Genomic DNA, 26,245 nt, shown 5'->3' with positions numbered 1-26,245 from the left:
ATGGATGAAAAATTGGGCAGAGCCAGGTTTGCAATCCTCTGCAGGGCAATCGTCCTCCAATTTTGTATTATACCATTTGGGATTCTTCCGACATTGTGCTTTAGAAATGTGTGTGATTTGTATACTGTGTGGTCCAGACCCTAATTCTATCTTACAAAAAATGAAAAAGATATATATGTATATATATATATATACACACACACACATATGCGAGAGATTATTCAAATTGTTTCAGGACCTTTCTTTCTTGCTTTTTTGAGAGGGGGGTGGGGGGTTGCGTTAGATTTGTTTTGTAATTGCTGTTTCATATTGAAAGGTTTTTGTGTCAGCAAATTTCATGGTAATCTAAGAAAAACATGTAGTGGCTTCCGTATCTCAAAGCTCTCACCCTAAAAACTAAACTCATAAACTGGTGGAGCCAGGAGCTTCTTCGCTTTCTCCCGCAGTGGGATCCACTACACCACAACATTACAGCAAATTGGCATTGTAATTACAGTATTACTATACTTATGGCTCGGATCATGGCATCGGAGCGGCGTTGGATGACTTGATATTCATGGATTTCATGGCTGGAAAAGCAAAACGCAGGGCACTTCTCAGTAAATCTCTTACAAATGCAACCAATCGTGCAAGTTTTGCAAGGGGCTGACTCCCGTCACAGCGCCTTGCGCGAAGAGACCCGCCATGGCCATCATGGCAAGCCTTCCGTTCTTGATTTCTTTCACCTTCAGCTCGGCAAGAATCTCTGGGTCGCTTGAGAATCCAAGAGGATCGAACGTCTTCCCTCCGGGATAGAAAGGATCTGCCCCTTCTGGCACGAATTTGATCCTCGCGTATTCAGCGAGACCCATGAGCAGAGCTTGCACGACGATGACGGCGAACAGGCTGTGTGCGTTAATGAACCCGGGGACGCCTAGGTAGTCAATGCCAGCGTCGGAGAAGATCTGAGCTCCCGTATTGAACCAAACGGGTTCGAAGCCAGGGGTGGAGTTTGAGTTGATCAGCTCCGGGGTCAGGCAGCCGGTAATGCCAAGCATAGCCCAACGACCATTCATAAGCTCCTGAGTCCGGAGTCTGGCGTAGTTTGCTGGAAGCCTTGCGAGCTTGAATATATCGCAGCCGTAGTCCCCTGGGTACTCTCCCTTCAGATATTCGGGTACGTCTTTGGGTTTTGTGAAAGGGCCTTTCCACAATGGTCGGTTAGGTCCGTAGTATGGAGCTCGAGCATCTTGATCGGGTGCCACTGACTTCCCGTAGACCTTGTACCACTCGGCGATCCCTGTCATAGTAGCGGTGGATCCGTTGCTGGTGGACTCGGCTAATAAGGCTTCGGGCGCAGGGTCTGCACTTGGTGCCTGCAACACGATGGAAAGTGGAACTCAGATCGTCAACCGAACGACAATTTAATGTTTAACAATCTTTCGTCACACAACGTCTATGTCGCTCAATGCGCTCATTCAAGCTTCTGATCGTACTAAAGCATCGATGAAGACACTGCATGCATTCGCACAGGAACATAAGTTTACAGAACCAATGAAGAAACAGGAAACGCCAGACCCGAACCTACCTGTTGGACAGCGTTGATCACTCCCTCCAAACTCACAGTAGGCGCATCCGCGGTCCCTTCACCTTTCGACACTGCCTGGCAGGTCCATGAAGACGAAGAAATTGAAGAAGGCTTTTTTTGAAAACACTTACTGCTGCCAAATGCTCCAACTGCAGGGGCAACCACACCCTGGATCGCCATTGACGCCATCACTGAAATCGCAGTACACAGTTCCTCTAAACACGACTTCGATTGCAAGGATGCTACCGCTAAGTGGGAGCTCCGAAGTCGATGATCTCCGAATCCTACAATTGACGATCGTAGGGTTATGATTTTTTTATACGATCTCACTAGAGGACTGATCGAGAACGCTCTGTGCCATACATATCCGACTGACAAATCAGAGATTTGGATTGGGATCGCGCTCAAGGGTTCTGAAGCAGGTCTGTGATTTGCGACTGCGAGATGCGCAGGTTAGAATTCCGATTGGGACCATGACCCAATTACCCTCGGTAGGATGCGTGCGTGTGTGGGCTCAGAGAGTTCTGGTGAGCTGCAACGAGATTCCATGGGCAGTGCCCGTGAAGAACACGGATTGCATGGGTAGTGAGCTTGGTGGGGAAACAAGCGGGGTTATGGCGTCCACACTCCGTCCCCAACGCCGCACAATTCCCGCACACCAGCCCACACTGCCTCCACGCTCTTCCACAATTCGGCACTGCTATCGCTGATCACTCACTCACTGCACACAACGAACCCCCCCCCCCCGCGACGTCACCTGTATCGCCCCTATAGCCGTCTCTCTCAGCCCTACTTCCGTGCCGTGCCCGGAAATCCAATTCTGCTTTCGCCACTGCACGGTTACCGGATACTGTAGCCCTAAATGTGTGGTTTCCTTCACCGAGGTGGGAGAGCACCCATTTCCGCCATTTGGATTAGTTCTAGAACAAATGAGATCTAACTAACTTGAAATGTGTTGAGAATGTTTTAGAAAAAGAGACAAGAGTAGCTAGAAGTAATATGCACACACATGTAAAAATATACATACAAGAAGAAGTTCATTAAGTTCATTGATAGGATTATTTCTCTTATACAAAGAGAAGTGGAGAAGATAAACAGTTTCTCTCCACTACATCCAAAACATTGTAGCTACAATATTTACTATAGACTAGAATAAATAGTATGGAGAGCGCCACCTACATTTAATACTCTCAATACTCTTCGTCGCTCATTATAATATTTATATGCATAGAATTATAATCTACACTTTTTTGTAATCTTGTAAGATCAACAATTGCTGCCTCATTAAAACCTTATCTAGGAAAACCTTATTGTATTTAAGGATAAAACCATAGATAAAAGAAAAAGACTACAAGATTATCTCAAGAGTTCATTAACTTTCTTGCTCAAGAAAAGTAAGTTGCTGCATGCCAATGCCATAAGTGAGTTAGTGATGGTTGCACAAAGGTAGAGTTTTGGTGAAGAGATCAGTAAGATTATTTGCAAACTCAATTTTTTTGAACTTAAGTACTTAATTAGTAACCAAATCATGTGTATAACTAAAATACTTTGGATCAATATGCTTTGTCTTATCTCTTTTAATGAAACCAAGTTGCATTTATGCAATACAAGCGCTATTATCTTCATACAAGATAGTTAAAGAATCATCATATAAAAGTCTACAAGTTGTCAATGGATTTATTAATTAATTGCAACCAAATACATTCCTAAGATGCTTCATATAAGGCAATAATTTTTGCATGGTTGGATGAAGTTATAGTTATAGTTTGTTTCATTGATTTCCATGATATTGCAACTCCATGTCTTAAGAATACATAGCTTATTTGAGATTTAGCTGTTGCAATATTAGATTTATATCCTACATCAAAATATCCAATCAATTTTGGATCTGCAGATCGTATGTAATATAATCTCAAATCTTCAGTGTCTTTTAATAACATAGTAAATGTTTGACGCCATTTCAATATCATAGTATTGGACGTGCTTTATATCTTGCAAGAATACTAATTGCAAATGCAATATATGGTCTAGTAGATGTAGCAAAATATAAAAGTGCTCCAATCATTGCGAGTATGGATATTGTTCTTTCCATATTTCTTCATCCTCTTCACATGAACAGTATGGATCATAACCATCATGACCAAGTCCAATCATTAGTGTTGATAATTGATTAGCATCAATCATATTAAATCTCCATAAGATTCATCTAATATATATTAGTTGGTAGAGAAAAATGCTACCATTTGTAAGATGCATAATGTAAAGACCAATGCAGAAAGTTATTTTTTCTAGCATTTTCATTTTAAATTCATAGATAAGTAGATTAGTAGCTACAACACATGAAGATCTACTAGCTTAAGATCATCAATATATATAGCAATCATCACAAAACCAATTTTATCTTATTTTTTATCCCTTGATTAGTAAATCACTTATAAATTTATTTATAATTAAATAATCTCAGAGACATTGACACGACATACGTCCAGATTATTTTAGACCATATAGGATCTTGTGTAATTTAATACGATAATATTGTCCTAGAATAGGTATATTTAGAGTTCTTATTTTTAAATGATGTAGAACTTTCATATAAATATATGCATCAAGTCAACCATACAAATATGCAATTATCACATCTATGAGACACATCTCAAGAATGGCATGAACTGCCATTCCAATAATATATTAGACTGTAATTGAATCGATGACTAGAGAATATGTGGATTCGTAATCAATACCAAATCATTGGATAAATCCTTGGACAATAAGACAAGCTTTATAGTCGATTATTTAATCCTTAACATCTTGCTTATATACTAATATTATCTTATATCCCATAGGGCAAGAAGAAAGAGTGTGCACAATTAAACCAAAGACTTTTTTTTTTATACAAAGAAGCATATTTGTCTAGTACATATGTATGTAAGCAATTAATTACATGTATAAATAGGTAGAAGTAAGTAAAAGTAGGTAAGGTAAATTAATTCTATAATATTTTCTATGGAAGCTTCCTAGAGGCTTTATAGATGCTACTTTGACTTTATAGGTGTCTTTAATTGACTTTTTGGATTAGAAACATCGTCAACAAGTTGGCCATGTGCCACACATGTTGTTAGCTTGAAGACCAAACTAACTATGTGGCCCACATATAGAAAAACTTACCTTATAAGTTAAGATATGTGTCTTAAAAAGTCAACACATATTGGAGGTTCTATAGAACATCGCCATGTAGTCCCTAGTTAGATAGTATATATAGAGACAAGAGTGAAGCCTTCTTCACTCTTATCAACTCCTTTCTTGCTTCTAGCCTAGTTTCAAGGATCTCTAATTTTCTTGGCTTTTGGCAATAGCCATTACAGTTTCTTTCTTAATATACATATGAAGTTATTTCTATTTTTTCATCTTTCTTTGAAAGAAGTCTCACTTATTTATTTGTCTTTATCATGATCTTGTTCTTGACAGATTGACAAGAGTGCACTTACAATATCAGAGCTTTGTCTAATCTTAATTAAGAGTAGATTATCCCTTTCTCTTGATAAGATATAAGCATATTAGAAGTTGTGGATTATCCTCTTCTAAATTGATATTGTCCTTAGTATTTTCTTTGTTTTGAAGTCCTCTCTTTTATTTGTCTTGAGTAATATTAGACATCTTTTCTTTTCTAAGTATTATCATGGCAGAACTTGCTAAAGTAAAGAGTGGAATGGAACAAATGTAAGAGCAATTGAGGGGGTTAATACTTGTGATGCATCAACTCAATTTACCACCACAAGGACCAACAAGATTGACAGGAAGTGAAGATATAGAAATGATTGGAGCTGCTTCAACATCTGTACCAAATCATGTCCCTTCTTCTATGGTGGAACGCCCTTCTAGTGTTAGAGAACCAAGAATTGCCCTACTTGAGAAGTTTGATAGTACCAAATCAAAGTTTAGAGGATTTATCAATCAAGTATAACTTGTAATTGAACTTCAACCCCAAAGCTATCCAACTCCAAGATCGTAAGTTAGATTCATTAATACGCTTCTTTCAAGTTCAGCATCATCATGGTTTTCATCTTTTCTTGAACGACGAGATTCAATATTGGATAATCTAGAGGCTTTTTTAGTAGAGTTTTGATCCATGTATGGAGAACATGATACAATTTGTGTTGCAACCAATAAGATCCGTATTTTACGACAAGGCAATCGATCATTAACGTTGTATGCTTCATAATTTTGATAACTTGTAACTGATATCAAGTGGGATGATGTTGCACTTATTAGCCAATTTCTCTACGGATTATAATATGAGGTAAAATAATTAATGCTCAACTTACTTGATCCTCAAACATTGAGTCAAGCAATTGACTTTGCTATGAAGTGCGACAATTGTCTTTTTGAATTTCGATTTGAGAATTGTTCAAGTGGACCTCAACGTTACTATATTTCAATGGCAACACCAACATCTCTTCAATACATACATTCAAAAGTAGAGGATATGCAAATTGATGCGGTATGTTTCAAACCTCTTATTGAACAAGACAAGACTTGTCGTCGTTACAAAGGATTGTGCTTATATTGTGGAAAATCTAAGCACATTGTTCAACATTGCCCAAAGAAGCAACGCAACCATAAAATGAGGAGTACAGTGATCAAAGAAGATATCATGTCGAAAAACGAATTGGTCCAGCTACAATAGGGACCGTGCGGCTAGAACCTTGTACAACGCTTAGTAAAGGTCCTATCTTCTCCTCAAAACCTTCTCCATGTTTTACGATGAATATTATTCTAGAACCTAAACATCACAAAGCCTCTGCCTTACTAGATTTAGGAGCCTTAGCATGTTTCTTAGATGAAGAACTTGCTAAAAGATATAATATATTTTTAGCAAAGAAAATTAAACCTATTCATATAGAAGTCATACATAGTTGTTTGTTGTCTTTACGAGATGTTATTTATTAAACTCTTTTTATAGAAATAGCAACTAATGATTATAGTAGCTTTGTAATATTTAATATCATTAGATCTCTTTCTAATCGAATCATTTTAGGTTTTTATCATGGCTAAAAAAAATATAACCCTAAAATAGATTGGACTTCTTGTAGTCTTGATTTTTTTGAAAGTATAACTAAGAGCATAGTTAATCAAGTAAAAAGTCATAAATTTAGTATAACAAAACCTATATTTGTAGGTGTAAGAGCTTTTTTATATGCTACAAAAGAAAGATCACCTTGTGTCATTTATGCCACACCTGTTTCTACTGGAGGAAAGAATTCAAGTGGCATTCTAAGCCAATATCAAGATTTTTAAGTTGTATTTGAGAAAAAGAATGCGGATACTCTTCCCGAACATCATCCCTATGACTGCTCAATTGACCTTCAAGAAGGAGCACAACTGCCATTTGGACCAATCTACAATTTATCTCAAAATGAGTTGGTTGAACTCAAAAAGTATATTGAAGAGAATTTGGCTAAGAACTTCTTACTCCATTCCAAATCTCCAATAGGAGCTCCAATTTTATTTGTGAAGAAAAAAGATAGATCATTGTAGATGTGTGTTTATTATCAAGGACTCAACAAAATCACTATCAAGAATAGATACTCACTATCTTTGATCAGTTGAATTAAGCTAAGATCCACACAAAAATAGATCTATAAGGAGCATACAATATAGTAAGCATCAAAGAAGGAGATGAATGGAAGACTGCGTTTTGAACAAGGTATGGATATTTCGAATACAACGTCATGCCTTTTGGACTTACAAATGCACCAGCAATGGATCCTAAGAAAGTTCAAACTATTATGGATTGGAAGATCTCAAAAACGGTAAGAGATGTCCAATGCTTTTTGAGATTTGCCAACTACTATTGGACCTTCATCAAAGACTTCCCTCAAGTTGTAGCTCTACTTACACATTTGACCTGTAAAAACAAACTTCAATGAAATCAAGAAGTAGAAGTAGCATTTGAAGCTTTGAAGACAGCTTTTGTTTCTGCACCAATTTTGTATTGCGTCGATTTTTCTAAGCCATTTTTTATGGAAATAAATGCATCAGACTTTGCTTTCGATGCCATATTGTCACAAATGAGAACAGATGATAAAATTTATTTAATAGCTTTTCATTCCAAAAAAATTTCCATAGTCAAGATCAGTTATGAGATCCACGACAAAGAACTTCTTGCAATCATGGATTCATTTCAAGAATAGTGCCACTATCTAAAAGGTACTTCTAATTCAGTCATAGTATATACGGATCACAAGAACCTTGAATATTTTATATCAGTATGTATTTTGAATCGTCGCCAAGTCCATTGGAGTATGTCTTTATTAAGATTCAAATTCAAGATCACTTATCAACCAGAAAAACAACAAGGTTTGTTAGATACACTCTCTAAATGATCTTATCTTACACCAAAGGAAGGAGATGCTGCTTTTGATCAACAATGGACAATTCTCTTGAAGCCAAAGCATCTTCATCTTTGAGCAATGAAATCAACACTAACTGTTGATTCAACTTTTATTAAGCAAGTTCAGTCAAGTATGTCTTCTGATCCTCTTGTTTGTGATATTAAAGGAAATCCTTCAAAGTCTCATGATACTTTCAAGTTTGAACTCAAGAAGAATCTACTATATTTTGAGCGATGCCTATATGTTCTAGAAGGTGAAGCTCAATTATGTGTTCTTCAAGCTCATCATGATTTTTTAGTAGTAGGACATTTTGGGTACAATAAAACTTTAGAACTAATATCCAAGGACTTTTGGTGGCCTCAAATGTGGAACGCAGTCAAAGATTTTGTACAATTTTTTGATATTTGCTCAAGATCAAAAACTCCTCGTCATTGACCTTGAAGACTTTTTTAGCCATTATCCATTCTACAACAACCATGGTCTTCTATTTCTATGGATTTCATCATGGATCTTTCAATCTCAGATTCTTATAACTCTATATTCGTGATAGTAGATTGTTTTACTAAGATGGCACATTTTGTACCATGTACAAAATCCATCACAAATGAAGAAACAGCTAAGCTCTTTCTCGACAATATCTATCGCTATCATGGATTATCCAAGGATATTATATCAGATAGGGGAACTCAATTTGTATCAAGATTTTGGTAGACTCTTTTGAAGATTCTAAAAGTAGATATAAAACTATCTTTGGCATTCTATCCTCAAATTGATGGACAAATGGAGCGTGTTAATCAAGTTTTGGAGGAGTATTTAAGATGTACCATTAACTACCAACAAGATGATTGGACAACTCTTTTGCCACTAGCAGAGTTTGCTTATAATAACACGGTACATTCTTCTACAAAACAAACATCTTTCTTTGCCAATTATGGTTATCATCCACGACTTGATACTTTTGACTTTTCAAAAGTTGATAATCTTGGTACAAAAGATTTGGCAATTTATTTATCAAAGCTACATACAACGATGAAGGCGTAGTTAAAAGAAGCTCAAGAACAACAAAAGGTCAATGCGGATGTCTATCAAAAGGAACAACCACCATTTCACATCGATGATAAGGTATGGTTACTTCGTCACAATATCAAGACCACTCGTCCTTGTGACAAGTTGGACTATCAAAGGTTTGGACCATTTTCTATTTTTACACAAATCAATCCAGTTGTATATCATTTACACCTATCGAAGTCAATGAAAATTCATCTAATATTCCATGTGTCTCTTCTTAAACCATACAAGATAGTGGACATACCAAGAAGAAGACAAGCTCCACATCCTCCAATAGAAGTGAACAATAATGAAGAGTTTGAAGTGGAAGAAGTCTTAGATTCAAGGCGGCACCAAAATAAATTGGAATATCTTATCCATTAGCACGGATATGATATTTGTGAATGCACATAGGAGCTAGTAAAGAATCTTGCAAATGTAGCAAAGGCGATGGAGGCTTTTCATTGACAACATCCATCAAAATCAAGATGAAAATCTTCCTTATAAAAGAAACAAGATCTAGGCAAGATAACATTCTACTTTCAATCTTTGTTTGTAGCTTCTTTGTAGTTGTGACATTGTTGTGTTGTAACATGACTATATGGTGAAAGATGATAATATAGATCTTATTATAGAAGAGCCAAGTTAAAAGAAAAGATAGAAAAATATAGATAAAAGATAGGAAGGTAATAAAACTTTTAGTAGTAATGCTACTTTTTTAGAAAAAATAGCTTCTACTTACTTTGTAGGACCAAAAATAAGGCAAAATAAGGTAGATTGGAAAAATAAATGATATAGACATCTTTAGGAGGAAGTTAAAAATATATTCTAGTAAAAATTACTTAAAAAAAACTAGATGTTGATATCCGGAGAGGGCCAGTTATGAACCAGGGTCGAAATCAGACCTTGAGGCACAAAACCGAGTTTCAATGATGACTCCGAGATTCTTTGGTAGATCAGAGAGTGAGATTTGATAGAAGATTAAATAGGGTTTCTATGGGCATTAATTTTGGGTGATTTGGAGTTGTTCTAACTTTGTAAGAGCTTTGCAAAATAAAGGTTTGTTTTGGATGACTTGGATTTTATGAAATAAAATAGGGTTTACGTTTTGGATGATTTCAAGAAATTTATTATAGATCTATGAGTGAATTTTTTTTGATTTATGGTTATAATTTTGTTTAATATGTGTTGTGAATTTGAGCTCGATCTAACAGTTCAATTGAGGAATATTGAGGTTTAAGTGGATCAAGGTCTCAGAAAGTAGAATTTTAGGTCTAGTAGGGATTTTTAGGATTTCTTGCATTCTACTATTTGGATTTGAGTGAAACTTACGTGAGAGGATATTAGACTCGATTTTCTATGTGTATGAGAATTTTGAGATCAATCGAACGGTGCAAAAGAGAGATATTGGCTTTGGAAGATTGGCATCAAGTTTGGAGAAGGAGGCTGGCCAATATCAGAGTACATTTTTGAGATTATCGTCAATTTGATAACTCCGATCCTTTTCAATTTTTTTGTGCTTGTTTTTAACTTATTTTTTTAAAAGTGTGCAAAATTTGAGTTAAGATCGACGGTTTATTCATTAGTTATTGAGGTTTAAATCTATTGTAGGAATTATTAGGGTTTAGTTAAGATTTGGTTTAGGATTTAGGATTTATTTAGGGTTTGGTTTAGGATTTAGGATTTGGATTAGGATTTAGTTAGGGTTTTATTTAGGTTTTAGAATTTGGTTTAGGATTTGGTTAGGATTTGGTTTAGGATTTTGTTGGGGTTTGATTTAAGGTTTGTTTAGGGTTTGATTTAGGATTTAGGATTTTATTAGGATTTAAGATTCAATTAGTTTTGGCCTAAAGTTTGAATGAATTTCAATAGGATTTTAACTAGAATCAAATTAAGATTGAATTGAGATGTATTTGAGTGATATTTGTGATCATTTTAATTTTTTTTTAAGAATTCTTATTATTTGTTTGAAATTTCTTTGAGGTTTTTTTGAATTTGATTAAGCTTGCTTACCATTATTATGGTCTAATTAGAGCATTGTTAGTATTCTATTAGAATTAGGATTTTGTTATTACAATTTCCATTCTTCCTTCCAGAGCTAGGTGCCCGGAGCATTCCTAAGCAAGTTTTCATATATTACGACAACGCTAAGGAGATAGAGAACCAACTACTAGTGGATTCAACTCAAGAGTCTTCATTTGCTAACCTATCGGATGAGACATTATGATTGTCACAACCTTCAAGACAATGCAATTGCAATAAAGATCTTCAAGAACGACATGTTTTTCCTCGAATAGATGGCAAGATATAATGCGTTTGGTAATACGACCTTGGAAGGGACTCTAGATGTTTGGTGATTTTATGAGAGGTAGGAACAACTCTTGACGGTATTCCAAATGTTTTATTTGAAAGAAGTTATGAAGGCCTCAACAACTATCAAATAACTGGGTGATCTTCTCGCCCTGATATATGACACTATCGATGGTTAAAAGGCCCTATGAATTATCTTCGAAGAGAACAAAGATCACAGTATGTGGCAAATATAATTTGTCGTATCATAGATTTCCTCAACATATGATGACCGCTCCTTACGGAACTCATCACTAGGAGGGAAGGTAATGTCGTGGACATATGCATGTAAGCCAGTAATCATATGTATAAATAAGTTGAACCAAGTAAAAGTAAGTAAAAGTAAGTTAATTCTATAATATTTGCTATGGAAGCTTCATAGAAGCTTTATAGACACTGATTTGATTTTATAGGTGTTTTTAATTGATTTTTTGGATTAGAAACATCGTCAATAAGTTTGTCATGTGCCACACATGTTATTAGCTTGAAGACCAAGCTAACTATGTGGCCCACACATAGAAAAACTTGCCTTGTAAGTCAAGGTATGTGTCCTACAAAGTCAATACATATTGGAGGTCCTATAGAATATCGCCATGTAGCCCCTAATTAGATAGTATATATAGAGACAAGAGTGAAGCCTTCTTCACTCTTGTGAACTCCTTTCTTACTTTTAGTCTAGTTTTAAGGGTCTCTAGTTTTCTTGGCTTTTGGCAATAGCCATTACAGTTTCTTTTTTAATATACATATGAAGTTATTTCTATTTTGTCATCTTTCTTTGAAAGAAGTCTCACTTGTTTATTTTTTTTTATCATATTCTTGTCCTTGACAATATTCTTCTTTGATAGCATTTTTCTATTTTAACTAGTTAGAGTGATACATCATTTTTTGGATGGTTTGAGGTTCAAGATCTTCTTTTTTGTAAGAAAGAACTTCTTCAATCATGAATGTAAATTATTCATCTATTATAATAGATGGTCTATCCCAAATGTCATTTATAGCACAATATAGAATAGATAATTTTGTACTTAACTTGGATTTATTCCTCTTAATTTCAAGATTTTCTATTACATGAGGTGAAGTTATAATGTTCATGGACATATTGCCATTAATTGATGGGCTTGTAGATTTAGTAGGAACTTCTACAAAAACAATATCAGAATCACTACATATTATAACTTTCTTCTTTTATGCTTGCTTATTTGGTCCATGAGGACTTTTAATTACTGATATTTTAACTTGAAGCATATTTGTTAGTGGCATTGGAATCTTAGCGGATTTATTCTAAGCCTCATTAATGGAATTCTTATAATCCAAGGCGCATCATTGAAGCAATTAGATATTTTATTTGTGATCTGTTTTAGATACAAAATCTTGACAATTATACTTTCAGCCATAGATTTTTTAGGATCAAGATTCATTATAAATTTTTTTGGTGCTCCAAATATAAGTACTATATTTCTTTTTTGATTAAGTACTCTTTCTTTAAGAGATGGAAATACAATCTCTTCAAAACGACAATTTTAAAAATGTGCATGTAATAATGTACTAATTGATGGATCAATTCTATGAATAATGCTTGGTGAATCAAAACCAACATATATGCCTTCTTCTCAATGAGCTCCAATGGTATGTTATTGAGGTTCTTGTACTAGAATCCAAGCATGGCAACCAAATATCCATAAATAAGATATATTTGAAACATGACCTAAAATGAATTCTTGTAGTGTAATAATTTTAAGTGAAGAAGAATAAAGGCGTATTAATGCTGCAGCATGCAAAATTGCATGATTCCATACAAATACAAGTAAATTTATACAAAGAAGGAGTGGTTGGGTAATGAGATGTATATGCTTTATAAATAACTTTGTAAGTCCATTTTGAGCATGTTTGTATATAATAAAATATGTCAATTCAATCCTTGTTGCATTAACAAAGACCAAAAAATAATGAAATGGTCCAGATATTGGATTAATAGGACCACAAATATCACCGTGCAATCTTTCAAGCATTAGTAGTAACTCTTGTGGGAGTTTCCAAATTGAAAGTCAAACTATTGTCTTGCCTTGCATACATGCATGACATAATTCTATAGAATCTTCATATGCAAGTCTTAAATTATGTCCAATTATACATGAAATTATCTTTCAAAATAATATAGATCTTGGATGTTTCAATTATCTATGCTAGAAAGGAACGCAATTCTCTATGATAGATGATGCAAAATTAAATATAATAGGAGGCCGGATTGCAATTTGGTATAAACCATTTGTTGCAACAAAGACTTTTTCTACAACTTTGTAGTTTTGTTTAAGAACCAAAATCTCTTGCCTATCTAGAATTGCGGTTGAAAGGTCATAACCATTGACATGCATATCTTAGTATCTGATTAGATTCCAAGGTATTGAAGGTGCAAACATTGTATATTTATATTCTATGATAGAGCTCGTAGGCAATTTTACCATCGTTCTTCCTTCTTGGAAATAAAATGCATTTGTTCCAGCCAGTCATCAAATTTCTAATTTGCCAGATTAAAGATTTTTTTAATAAAAACTGACTATCCTCCAAGATAGTATGTATTATTAAAGAATCAATAAGCACATCATTTGACTCATCATTAGAGGTTTTTTCATTCATATAAGCCTCTAAATCAACAATATCAATTAAATCCATGGATACATCTATGGTATGAACTTCACGAGCCTTAGCTCAAAGTTTCTTATTTTCTTGGGATATTTTAATAAAGTATTTTGAAGTATGGCATGCATGTGCCAAATGTCCAATCATTTCACATTTATTGGAAGAATGCATCTTTGATTTTTTTTTTTTTTTTTTTTTTTTTTTTGTTAATTTTTCTACTGTAATTAATTATAGAATGTTTATTGTTTCTATATGGGCAAAAATGGTCACAACCATGACTAACTTGGTACTTGTGAGTATTTTTTCTATGTTTGTATAATTGTTTCTTAGACTTTGGAATATTAAGTGAATGAGATTCTAGAACTGTGGTTCCGATAGGATGAGCTTCTATATTACATAAGAGAAGTTTTTTTTTTTTTTTTTTTTTTTTTTTTTTGTTTCTCCACAAGAAGTAGATAGGACATAACATCAAGATGACTTTGAAATTTCATGTTCCTATATTGTTGTGCAAAGACAATAGATGTGGGAAGAAATGTAGAGAGAATTTTTGCATTCATTTTTTCTTTAGAGATGTTTTGTCCACATAACCATATTTGTGAAATAATATGATATATTTTACTATTGAAAGCATTTAAATTTGGAAAATCCAAGATACATAAATGTGTCCAAATATGATAAGCACGTGGAAGAAAAATGGTCTTTTGATGATCAAACTTGGATTTAAGATTCTCTTAGAACTTGGCTGGATCTTCCATTTCAAAATATTGATGTTGTAATACATATATAAGATATCGACAAAAGAAAAGAAGTGCTTTCTAACAGATAGCAATAAGAACTGAAGTACTTATATTATGAGATTTTTCAAACAAAATTATATCCAAGAATTTTTTGTAAATAAATTTATTTTTTCTATTTTTGCCCATAATAGATAATCATTTCTATCAGCAGCTAATGGTCAAAATAGAAGAGCTTGAAAATATTGGAATGGAGAGGTGATAGTTCAAAACATAGTAGAAATAGTCGAGAATGTTGAAGCACTCATTATAAATAAATTTGTAAATAAAAATAAAAGATGAAGTAAAAAAAGGTTGAGTAAAATAAATCTTAAAATATAAAACAAATAAAATGATAAAGTTGAAACTTAAAATCAAAAATGTTAAAAATTTTATGGTTTTTTTTTTTTTTTTTTTTTTTTCTACAAAAATAAAGGTTTGTAGTGGAATACAATAGGATGTGGTAGATGGCAGCAAGGTGCAGTAGTTCAATATAGGATGTAGTAATTTTGCAGATGTGTGGTAATACAATAGCAAAGCAACAACACAAGATAGCAACAATAGCTATAGCAACTCAACACAACAACAATAGTAGCACAATAGTAGTAACATAAGACAACAAGAATAATATCACAACAATAGCAACAATATAAGATAGCAACAAAAGTAGCAACAAAAAGAGAAAAAAAAAATTGATGAGAAAATAAAAGATAAAGTGCACACAAGTTTTTAAGAAGCAAAACTAAGGCATAAGAATAATCATGCTGATAACGTGTTGAAAATGTTTTAGTGAAAGAGACAAGAATAGCTAGAAGTAATATACGCACACATGTAAAAACACACACACATATACATACAAGAAGAAGTTTATTGATAGGATTATCTCTCTTATACAAAGAGAAGGGGAGAAGATAAACAATTTTTCTCCACTACATTCGAAATATTATAGCTACAATATTTATTATAGACCATAGTAAATAGCATAGAGAGTGCTCACTACATTTAACATTATCAACAAAATAGAGTACATTTTTGTTGATATTTATATGTATGTATGTAAAGGTATGAGGCATTATTGAGGTATGAGTGCTAAAAAAATAACCAAAAGATAAATATCATAATATATTAAATAATTATATAAATAGATATATATATATATATATATATAGAAAAATGTTAAATGGATCCTTCTTTTACTAAATAGATTCACTCTTGATGAAGAATATGGTAATCATGATGAATGTGGTTGATTTTTATTGGTTGCAAATGCAATAGTGAAGAAATGAATTTAAAGGTCATTATTTTTTTTCATAATGGTTAGGATGGGTGGATAATTTTAGTAAAAACTTGGGTCTATTTAACATTCTCCTATACATATATATATATATATATATATATATAATCATTTGCTACCTTCTTTTTTTAATTTTTTTTATTGTGATTGATTTAAACTCTTAAAAACCTAACAATTGAATTTAATAATAAAATCACTGGTTTCTTCTTTTACAAGGGGTGAGAAGATTATAAATTTTAAAAAATTCAAATTAAATTTAAAATCCTTGTCCCAAATGTCAAGTCATCTCTATTATATTTTCTTTTGACTATTGGCAATTATAACTAAAGTAAAGCACACCAATGTTTTGCAAAAAATATTGCTTCAATCAGTATAATTATATTTAAACAGTAGTCACTTTTAGTATCTCAAAAATATATGTAGGTCAAATATATAAATAGTCACTTTGGATCTGAGAAACTGAGCCCTTCATCCCCAACAGCAAGTTCATACAACTTTGAAGAGAACGTTGTTTACTGTAAATGAAACAGAGTGAAGCAAATGAAGCATTTTTAGGTTTGTGAAACAGGCGACACATGAATCAAACCAGCTGCTATTCAAGTACTGTACAAGTTGCAATACCCACTAAATCCACAGTTTTCTGCAAACAGTCGCAATCTACAGCCGAAACAAATCTCACACATTTACAAATCGCTTCTCTTGTGAACTTACATTATCGAAATGGGTAATGTGGAAAAGTCTTCTGCATGAGAATCAGTAACTTCGGACAGTCACAGACTCAGTGACCATTGTTGCAACATTACAAGCTTTCATGCAAAGTCTGAGCTTGTCACTGAAATGCTCATGTTCAAGTCCCTCAGAGGCACATGGTGAAAGACTCCGGAACGGGACCTTGGAGATGATGGACTGCTACAACGAGGAGTTGGAGACTTTGCAAGTTTTCTGGTGTTGCTCGCCCCTCTTGTTGCAAACACCTTCTTCACTGCCGCGGCATCATTCGCACTCACACATAGGTTTTCCTTGTTGTGGGTGAAAGCATTCTCACTGTGAGTTGGACTGCCCTTTCTTCCTGGATCTTTTGAGATGGCTTTGTCCACTGAAATCGACCTTCCCCTGTCACTTCTGTTGCTTTGTGCTACTGCTTTTCGGCCTGCACTGAGTTTTGGACCTTCACTTGCTCGTGCCTGATGCACTCTGGAGCTCTCAGGACTCTGCCTCGAATTATCCGGTTTGCAAGTTTCTCTCGACGTTTGCTGACTTGAGTGTCGAGAAGGAAGGGTTGCATTTCCATTGGATCTGGATGGTTCTGAAATGTGATTCCATGGCGAACTCTGCCTCGTTGATGTGGATTGTTTAGCACAGCGTTTGGATTCGTCAGGGGCTGCAGTATTACCGTGTATCCGAGGTTGTTCGGGGGCCAAGTCCACTACCGACATCCAGCCACCTGCTTCGTTCAAGAGCATGTCGTTGCTTGATCCCTTCTATTGTGTCTCGAAGCTCTGTTAACTGCGCTTCCAGCTTCGTATTCTTCTGCTCTGCGGCTTGAGCTTTCACACGCCATTCTCCCCCCTGTCCATTTACAAGCAGCAGGGATTCAACTTACAGAAATGCATCCTACATAAACGCTCTAAATGAGTTACATCTACCTGTTCAAAGATGTTCTTGTCCGAACCACAGAATTGAAAAGGACTGTTTCATGACCAACGTTTTAAGGCATTGAAAGTCATTAAAATATTCATTTGAAAAAAAGTGTATGTTTCTGTCTTCTTGACAGTTACCTCGCGTTGCCTAACCTTGCGCATGCTTGCTGCACTGTAGTCATTTCCATGATCACATTTTTCAAAACTTCCTGTACCTGCTTCCATTGCTCTGCTTCAGCATTTATCTGCAAAATCGCCGCGGCGCGTTTTGTGATTCATAAAATTGCTCAACTTTTACAGACTAAGATGCAACAACTTCATTCGGTCGGGTTGCAAGAAAGTGATTGCTACAAACCTGAGTAAGAATCTCACGGACTGTCTTTGTGGTTTTTTTTTTTTTTTTTTTTTTTTTGTTTAGCGAGCTCCTCTTCGAAATTGTGGCTGTTCTCCTGTTGAAGTGGTAGGAACAATTGATATGAGTCTATCTACTGCGGCATCTGTCACGCGTGCTCTCCATTACGACGATACTAAATCCTGAAGAAAATAAAAAATACAATCTGTCTCTGTTACTACCATTTTCTTAAGACTTCGACCCCATTTCTCTGTCGACTGACCGCCTCTTTGGGCAATCGGTAAACTGCGTCACTCGCGTTTGCTGACAGTCGAAAATATCAAGCCGTATCTGCGCCTATCTTGTTTTCGACAGATAGCTGAAGTAAGATCGAAGTGGGATTTTAGATAATTGATTTGAGTCAACTCTAGCATCAAGGAAAGATTGGCAGAATAGTTGAATTTTAACAAACAGTTGGACGAAGGACCGAATGCAAGAGAAAACCTACAGATCTGATTTGTAAACTTACGTGATCACTTTTCTGTTTCTCAGAGCAATTTTCTTCTGTGGTGCTCAAATTCGAGCACTTGTTATGGCAACTTTTCGGGAACATATCAGTAATTTTCTGGAAAACTAACGCTGAGTTATCAAGATATTTGTGTGCACCATCGTTCATCGCTTTGCTGCGCATTGCCGAGCTAGATTTCAATATTCGTAGTCTCTCATCCAGACAATGATTATGTCCTTCATTCGAAACTCGTCTACGAGGGGTGCTAGGAGCTGAAATTGCTCGTGGTCTTCTTTCCTGCGTCGTATTAAGAAGACAAATGAGAAATCAGGTGTTTGTGGAACAGATAAGCTTCGCAGGATGAAGGCATAACCTTTCATAGTACACGCACTGGGGAAGAGAAGGAAAGCGTTCCTACTTACCACCACTCCGATGCAACACATACTCATGGATATTCATCGAAGACGCCGAAGAGAATTGGGTGTACATGGCATTGAATACATGCAAAAATTATGTCTGAAGTCTGCTTACATTGTCGAGAATAGACTCTACAGCAACTCGAAGGGAACGCGCCATTTGGGCGCTCTTTCTACCCATGTCTGTGCATCTTTCTACCCATTGCTGTTTAGCAACCTCTTTCTGCATTCTCAATACTTCGCATTTTGCCTTCAAGACTGCTGTTTGCTTAACCCAGCCTGCATTCGTCCCTTTGAGACCAGGCCTATCCTCTGTACACACAACGCCTGATACCTTTGAGCCGTTGCTGTCTTTGGGGAAAATTGGCGAGGTAATTAGCGAGGCCTGCTGGGTGTAGAGGAACGCCTGAATTTCTGTTTCGAGATGCGCAGCGTCCAGGCTGAAGTTGCATTCTTCCTCGTCCGTGGAGAAGACTTTGTGGGGATCATCCTCGCCAATATTCACAGCGTCGGAGAGCTCGTCCACAGGAACCCATGAGGACATACCAGAACTGATGTGGTCAAGCCTATCTGCCGACTCCTGACCACGAATACGCATCGGTATCGAGGATATCATAAACCCCCTACGAATTTGACTTTACTGCCGTGACCACCTTCGTAATGAAGCTCCGCTGGCAACTCGAACAAATTGTAAACTGTAACTGAAGCATGTTTTCAGGGTCGTCCGTGCAACTCTTCAACTTATTCCACCGTGCTTAACTAGATACTTCGTAGATCGATTGGGAGCCAGAAAATTAAATGCTGCTGGTCGATTAATATCCCCCGAGACACGAGAAATTATTTCCACGCACAATCTCGTACGGCGTCTTCTGTAAAAGTGGTCACCATTCCAAATCCTCCAGATCAATCCCACAATGAGGTCAAAGAAACAATACTAGTCTATTCTGATGATGCAGAATTTTAAGCAGGCTCTCACAGTCAAAGGTATTTAGAGTAAGACAGAATAAATATATATATATATATATATATATATATGTATGTATATATATGACACGACAAGCTAGTGGCCAGCCGCAATGATCTTAGCAACTCATTCTAGAATGTGAGACTTCATGAAAATTCCACTCTAACCATCCTGAACACCCATGGTCAACATCGTCATGTACAGCAGTGGGTCTCATCTGGCTATCACACTCCGTCAGGTCTGGAAAATGACATGGATCCTGATTGACTATAACTTTCAGGTTATAATCTCTTAAATGGCGATTAAACCATGATTCTCGAGAACCTCTATGAGGAAGTCTACGGAGGAAAGATTTTTTACTCGAATCAATCTGGACTTTGCACACGCTGTCCCAGAAGAAATCGCCCTTGTTGTCAAAGTGCGCATCGAATTATCTTGTGCATCCAGACCAACTGTTAGAGTTTGTAATTACGGATGTTGTCAAGCTATAGACGTATCTACATCCAGACCAACTGTTAGAGTTTGTAATTACGGATGTTGTCAAGCTATAGACGTATCTACACCCAGCTACGGCAGGCTACGTGTGAGTTGACATCCATGTGTGAAAGTGAGGCACATCTAATCGTCAAAATTTGCACGCGGTTCTTGATTGCAGGCTAAAACTTCCAAAATATAAAGAGGAAGACCCAACCAGCTGGATCAATTGCGATGGAAGTGAGGAGAGGAGAAGAGACTTGAGCATTTCATTTTGCACGATTAAGTCACACGCACAGAAGCTAATGTCTAGCGGAAGGACCAACACAACATTCTTAAGGCACTTCAGTAGCAAACAAGCAACTCAAATTCTAGATAAACTTGAGGCAATGAAGCATGAGTTGAAGGTTTCGACAAGGCACAACAAGAGAACGTTTATTAGGATCAGGAAGTGCACGCAATAACTCTCGGGGATACCTAAGTGACTGCAGAGTAACGCAAACCAAACTTCGAAGCAGGAAAAGAAGAGCACATTTCGGTCGTCATGACTCAGTCGACGCTAAAAAGTAAACGACTCCTATCAATGCAGCAAGCTTCTCCATCTTCTAAACAACACTACCGACCCGCAGAAGTGACTTGATGGCGGTCGACATGGCTTACACCCACTTCGGTATTCAGCATCCAGATTCTTACAGTCTTTTTTTAGACAACATTTTCACACAAGCTCATCCACTCTGCCATGGAGCAGCTTCAGACCAATGGACAGTACCACCCTTTTACGACAGTCATGTCTGCTTTCTCAACGTTCCGAAATACAACAACTGCAACCAGAGAATCTTCTTCCTCGGGGCTGAATCCCCAATTCTGCAATCACCGCCGATACTGAGACGCCACCCAACAGTGCAAAGTTGGCAAGAACCATACCAAAAGCCTGCGACAGGAGAAGTGGCCCGAAGAGTGTGGGATCACAGAGAGCCGAATCTGAATTGAACAAGATGTCGAGGAGGAAAAATACAGCTTCGCGATTGAGGCACCGTCGAGCTTCGAAGAGAGTGAGGAATTCGGTGGCGGCTGTTCGACAGGAGCCTGTCGGTGGCAAGAGCTCCACGGGTCAATGCGCATTCAGTTCACCGGCAGGGCCGATTCTCGTATACCAAACTAAACTACAAAAAGAAAATAAAAACACACCCACCACATCAAATAAAAGTCTAACTTAGGAGCTTTTGTCACAGTATCATCTACTATGCAATGTGTAAATAATATGAAATGAAAAAATGACAAACAATTCTAATGATAATAATAGACGTCGAGAGGTTGAGACAGATGTGTTGTCAACCTCGCAAAGACCCAATTGTTGGACTGGTTCGGGCTCACGCTTCGATGCCACACAACACGATGTCCTCCATCACCAAAGATAAGACCCCCAGTACACAATTCAAACTTCCGTTTTGTGTGCATCGGAATGTGTGTGGGTGTGTCTGTGAGCACCATCCCACTTTCCCAAGGACCAATGACGGGTCTCGTAAACGTCAAGAGCACATCGGAAGCAGTGGACTTCGCTCACCTTTTCGCCGCGATCCCCGAACCACAACCCACTAATCCACGACTCGACCTTGTTGGACATGCAATGCTACAAAGGGATCTGATTCAAGCAGGATCAATAAACAAAACAAAACAAAAACTGGTAGCGCTTCATTTTCTTCGCATCCAGTTTCGAGGTCAAGGTAGCGGTCAGAATTGCTACAGTTCCCTGATCAGTGCCGAATGCTGCACTCTCCGCTTTTGGGTACAGCTCGGTGGAGAGACACAACTCGTAAGTAATGTTGACACGATTTGGGGGGGTTTTGTTCGTGGACGAGCAGATCCCCTCGTAGAGTAACAAAATAAGAGGCATAATGGAGCTTATTTCTTCATCTTGAACTCAATGGAACATCCAACAATACTACCAACCAAGTGTTTAATTTAAAATAGGAAAGAACTTTGCTACCCTACTTAGCTTCAAGGAGGACAAAAACATTTAGTACAATAGTCTATCCTCTATCCACATTGATACATGTATTTTGATGCATCCCTAATGTTATTCTTAATACATGTATTTTGATGCATCCCTAATGTTATTCTTAATACTTCATGTTATAATACGATCAATGTATTTATAGCTATAATCTTCATGTTATTTAGTTAAACATCTATTATTAGAAATATTTTTGACAAATCAATAGCTACAAAAAAATTGTATTATATCAAATGTATAAAAAAAAATTAATAGTATATGATTTTTATTTTGTTTATATAATTTATATATAATTTATTGCATTAATTTGATCTATTTGAGAATTTTATTTTATTTATTGCAATAAGAAGAAAAGAAACAATATATATATATATATATATATATATGTGTGTGTGGTAATCAAGCAAATTAATTTAGAAAAATCTAGTAATAAGGTAAAAAAATTGGCAAAAAATTTATAGATATCATTAATAATTTATTAGATAAATTAAGCTTTAGATTAGAATAAAAAAATTACACTAGCTTTGTTGACTTTCTTAAGTGTGTAATATATTTATAAGAATCTAACATAATAGCAAATTTAGTAAATTAAGCAATGAATATCCACAAACATTACAACTATAATAGACTAATCCCTATCTTTGACTTATATTGTAATAGGATATAGATAAGATAATTATATAGATAACTAGAACCATGGAAGTTTCTCGAATTGAGGTTAGGTTAATGAATTAAGTAGGATCCATTATAGAACATTTTAGAGAAGATTTAGGGCAGTTACTTAAATGGGATCCACCATAGAATCTTCTAGAAAAAGAATTTAAGGCAGTTATCTAGATGGGACCTACTACCTACAAACATTCTAGAAAATCTAAGGTGATAAGACAAGGTATAAATAGGAATGGCCAAGGCCTTTTGGAGCATCTGGTTAGTTATGGCTTTGGACTCTTTCTCTTAGTAAAGTTTGGTTCAGCATCTTTCTATTCAGATCTATTTTGTTTTGTTTTTGTTTGCTTAGTTTTGTCTTTCATGTCTTATTTTGTTTAGTTCTGTTCAATTTGTTTTGGTATGTTTTGTCATATTTTGTAATAAGGCCTTATGTTGTTGTGGATTAGAAGGATCTTGGGTTTGTGAGATAGTCTAATCTTGTTTCATATATAATTTAGTACTGTTCTATTCAAACTAAATTTTCTCCTTTCCTTGTCATTTTCATCCTTGCTTTTTAAAAATTATAATAGTTGATTCATTTTTAAACTAATAAATATATCAATCCATACAACTTTTAGATTTATTAAAATCAAACTTCAACTTAGTACAAAATACATAAGAATATATAATAATCTAGTATAAAAGGTTCTCTTCTATTAAATTATGTATATACACTTTTATTTAATTTTTATTAAAAAATAAATATTTTATTTGATTCTTGCTAAATTTATATCATTATGAATTGAAAGTAAAGAATCTTGTATTGCAATCTAATACGACTTTCCTAGAGTCTCTATAAAAAATTTTAACAACAACAACAACAAATTTTGTTATTTCTTAATAATCTTTTAAATTGCTGATATTCTTCTACAATCATAATATTTCTTATATAGCTATATTTCTATTTTTATCAAAATTCTTTTACAATCCTATCAACTATGTCTAAAAAATTTATTTCTATAATTATTAGGTCACAATTCTTTTACAGCTATTTTGTTTTCATTTTTTTTCCTTCCATCTCCTTTAATTCTTTTTTAATTATTTTTTTGAAAATTTCTTTATATTTTTTTGTATCTAAACACTAATATCTTAAAATGTACCATGTTATTGATACCTTCATTCAAATATAAATCTCAATTTGAGTAATTGGACCAATTAAATTAATTATAGTTACCTAATCCAATTGAATCAACTTAATTGACTTGCTTAATTCAATCAAATTAGTTACTTATTAAGTTTATTGAGTAAATCTTCATTTTAATGTTATCTCCTTTCTAAAAAAAGTTTTATCCTGAAAACTTTCATGATAGAAAATATTATTTTCTTACTTGGCTTTCTTGGTTTACTCACCTTTATTATTTTACTACCATTGCATCTTTTGATGTAATTCATTATTTGACTTTTAAATTGGTGCTGAAAAAATATATAGTATTTTAATGTTCTTAAATCATTTCATGAAGATTTGTTTAGCAATAATCAAATATGTATTAGATGCAATAATGTATTAGGTAAGATCTTATTTTTGTAGATTAGATAAGTCTTGATCTATTCTTCTCATCTAGTAGGAGGAATTGACCTTGAGAGCTTTGAATTTAGTGCAAAGTTTAAAATATTCTATTAATTTTCTATTCACTTTATAGATATAATACACATGTATTTTAATGCAATTTTGTTCCTATTACTAAGTCTCATATTTTATATTCTACCACAAAAATATGTTTATTAACTTATATTTTTTTCCTTGTCCAAATTGACATCTTTTTATTTCTAGTCTTTTTCTAAACTTTAGACTTTATTGTGGTCATCTAACTAAATTTCTTCTATAAGTTAAAAAAATTCTTTGATTTAATTTCTAGATTATTCTTTGTAGAATAATTCTCCAACTTATTTAAAATAATTCTATATTTTAAAGAAATGCTTTCTTTTAGTGACTACATCCTTATTTTATTTGGTGAGATATTGATCTAAGTGTATTTAAGTGTCATTAGAATTCTTTAAGGCCTCTATATACATCTTCATCTTATCTTTGCACTTTTAAAATTAATCTTTGATTTTTTCACTTTTGCATATAAAGTTGAATATGTCTAGTATTCCTTCCTTATAATGAATCTATTTAATATTGTAAAGTACATATCTATTTTTCTAAAATTATTTCTTTATTTATTTTTATATAAATCTCTTAGAGTTGAGTTTTCTTTTTATTAGACTCTTTAAGCTTAAAGTCAAAATTATTCTTATTATATATTATAATGCCTTTGTAGTCTTTGTAGAAACTATATTCCATATTTTTCCATAGCCATTAAGTGGGATTAAATAATGCACTTGTCAAACCTCCATGAAGTTAATGCTCCTTCTTCATAAACTATTGTTAATAATACTTCTTTATTCTCTAATATATTAACCTTCATCTTACTATTTCTTCATGTTTGTAAAAATGAAGAAAAAAAAAATCACAATTGTGTCATACTCAATTGCTACAATAGTTTTGACTAGCATTTTATTGATATAAGTTGATTTTTTTCTTGAAGAGCATCATCTCCATTATTTGCAGTGTGCATGGTTTTGCACAATTATTGTCCTTGATGCTTTTAATACCTCAACTTTGAAAATACACTTGAGGGGGTTATTTACTAAAATAAAATTGTTTATAATTTTGAATTGGAATATTTTTTTTATTACCTTTTACACGAAAATATTTTCTTAACATAAAATCTATATATTTACAGAACATATTTTTAAGATTTTTTTTTATTCATATGGTATTTATAAATAAAAGTTATAAAAAAAAATAGCTACAATAAGTACTAAATGTTTTTGATAAAGAATAAAAATATTTCAGATTTAAAAAAATAATCATCATGCATTCCATGACTTATCTAAAAAAACAAAAGATTACTTAATACATAGCTAAGTAACGCAACCATCTCTATAATAAGAATTCATATCTTTTAGGATTATAATTAAGAATCCAATAATTACTTAACATTTCTATCTTTTTTATTAAAATTATAATTAAAAAATTACTTAAATAATAACTTACAAGATTGTAAAAACTCCAAACTAAAATTTTGTTAAATTAAATAGATTTTACTGTTTATTTATAATAGAGAAGAGAAATATTATCCTAATAC

The 26,245-nt window shown here is 34.4% G+C and overlaps 3 protein-coding genes across 6 annotated transcripts; all 3 read right to left on the bottom strand.

The window, feature by feature from the left end:
- Nucleotides 1–284: 284 nt before the first annotated feature.
- LOC112282490 (chlorophyll a-b binding protein of LHCII type I, chloroplastic) lies at nt 285–1,842 on the bottom strand. The gene is made up of 2 exons (XM_024520119.3): nt 1,568–1,842; nt 285–1,355 (listed from the first exon to the last, which is right to left on the bottom strand). The coding sequence occupies exons 1-2, from the start codon at nt 1,754–1,756 to the stop codon at nt 609–611; spliced, it is 936 nt and encodes a 311-aa protein (XP_024375887.1). The 5' UTR covers nt 1,757–1,842; the 3' UTR covers nt 285–608.
- Nucleotides 1,843–16,741: 14,899 nt separating this feature from the next.
- LOC112282134 (uncharacterized) lies at nt 16,742–18,084 on the bottom strand. Its single transcript, XM_090250704.1, has 3 exons — nt 18,055–18,084; nt 17,838–17,944; nt 16,742–17,628 (listed from the first exon to the last, which is right to left on the bottom strand). The coding sequence occupies exon 3, from the start codon at nt 17,520–17,522 to the stop codon at nt 16,869–16,871; it is 654 nt and encodes a 217-aa protein (XP_090106830.1). The 5' UTR covers nt 17,523–17,628; nt 17,838–17,944; nt 18,055–18,084; the 3' UTR covers nt 16,742–16,868.
- On the bottom strand, nt 18,080–22,210 carry LOC149989311 (uncharacterized). 4 transcript variants are annotated; one of them, XM_090250703.1, is made up of 5 exons: nt 21,729–22,210; nt 21,317–21,478; nt 19,070–19,823; nt 18,560–18,835; nt 18,080–18,409 (listed from the first exon to the last, which is right to left on the bottom strand). In XM_090250703.1, the coding sequence occupies exons 3-5, from the start codon at nt 19,568–19,570 to the stop codon at nt 18,371–18,373; spliced, it is 816 nt and encodes a 271-aa protein (XP_090106829.1). In that variant the 5' UTR covers nt 19,571–19,823; nt 21,317–21,478; nt 21,729–22,210; the 3' UTR covers nt 18,080–18,370. The 4 variants fall into 4 exon arrangements, with proteins under 4 accessions (XP_090106829.1, XP_090106828.1, XP_090106826.1 ...); XM_090250702.1 differs by having other exon boundaries at nt 18,080–18,835; nt 21,317–21,555; XM_090250700.1 differs by having other exon boundaries at nt 18,080–18,835.
- Between the last annotated feature and the right edge of the window lie 4,035 nt (nt 22,211–26,245).

Source organism: Physcomitrium patens, chromosome 5 (assembly GCF_059467195.1).
Source record: "Physcomitrium patens ecotype Gransden chromosome 5, ASM5946719v1, whole genome shotgun sequence".
Classification (NCBI taxonomy): Eukaryota; Viridiplantae; Streptophyta; class Bryopsida; order Funariales; family Funariaceae; genus Physcomitrium; species Physcomitrium patens.
Note: the sequence above shows the minus strand (reverse complement) of the source record. Positions and strands in the feature narration are given on the sequence as shown.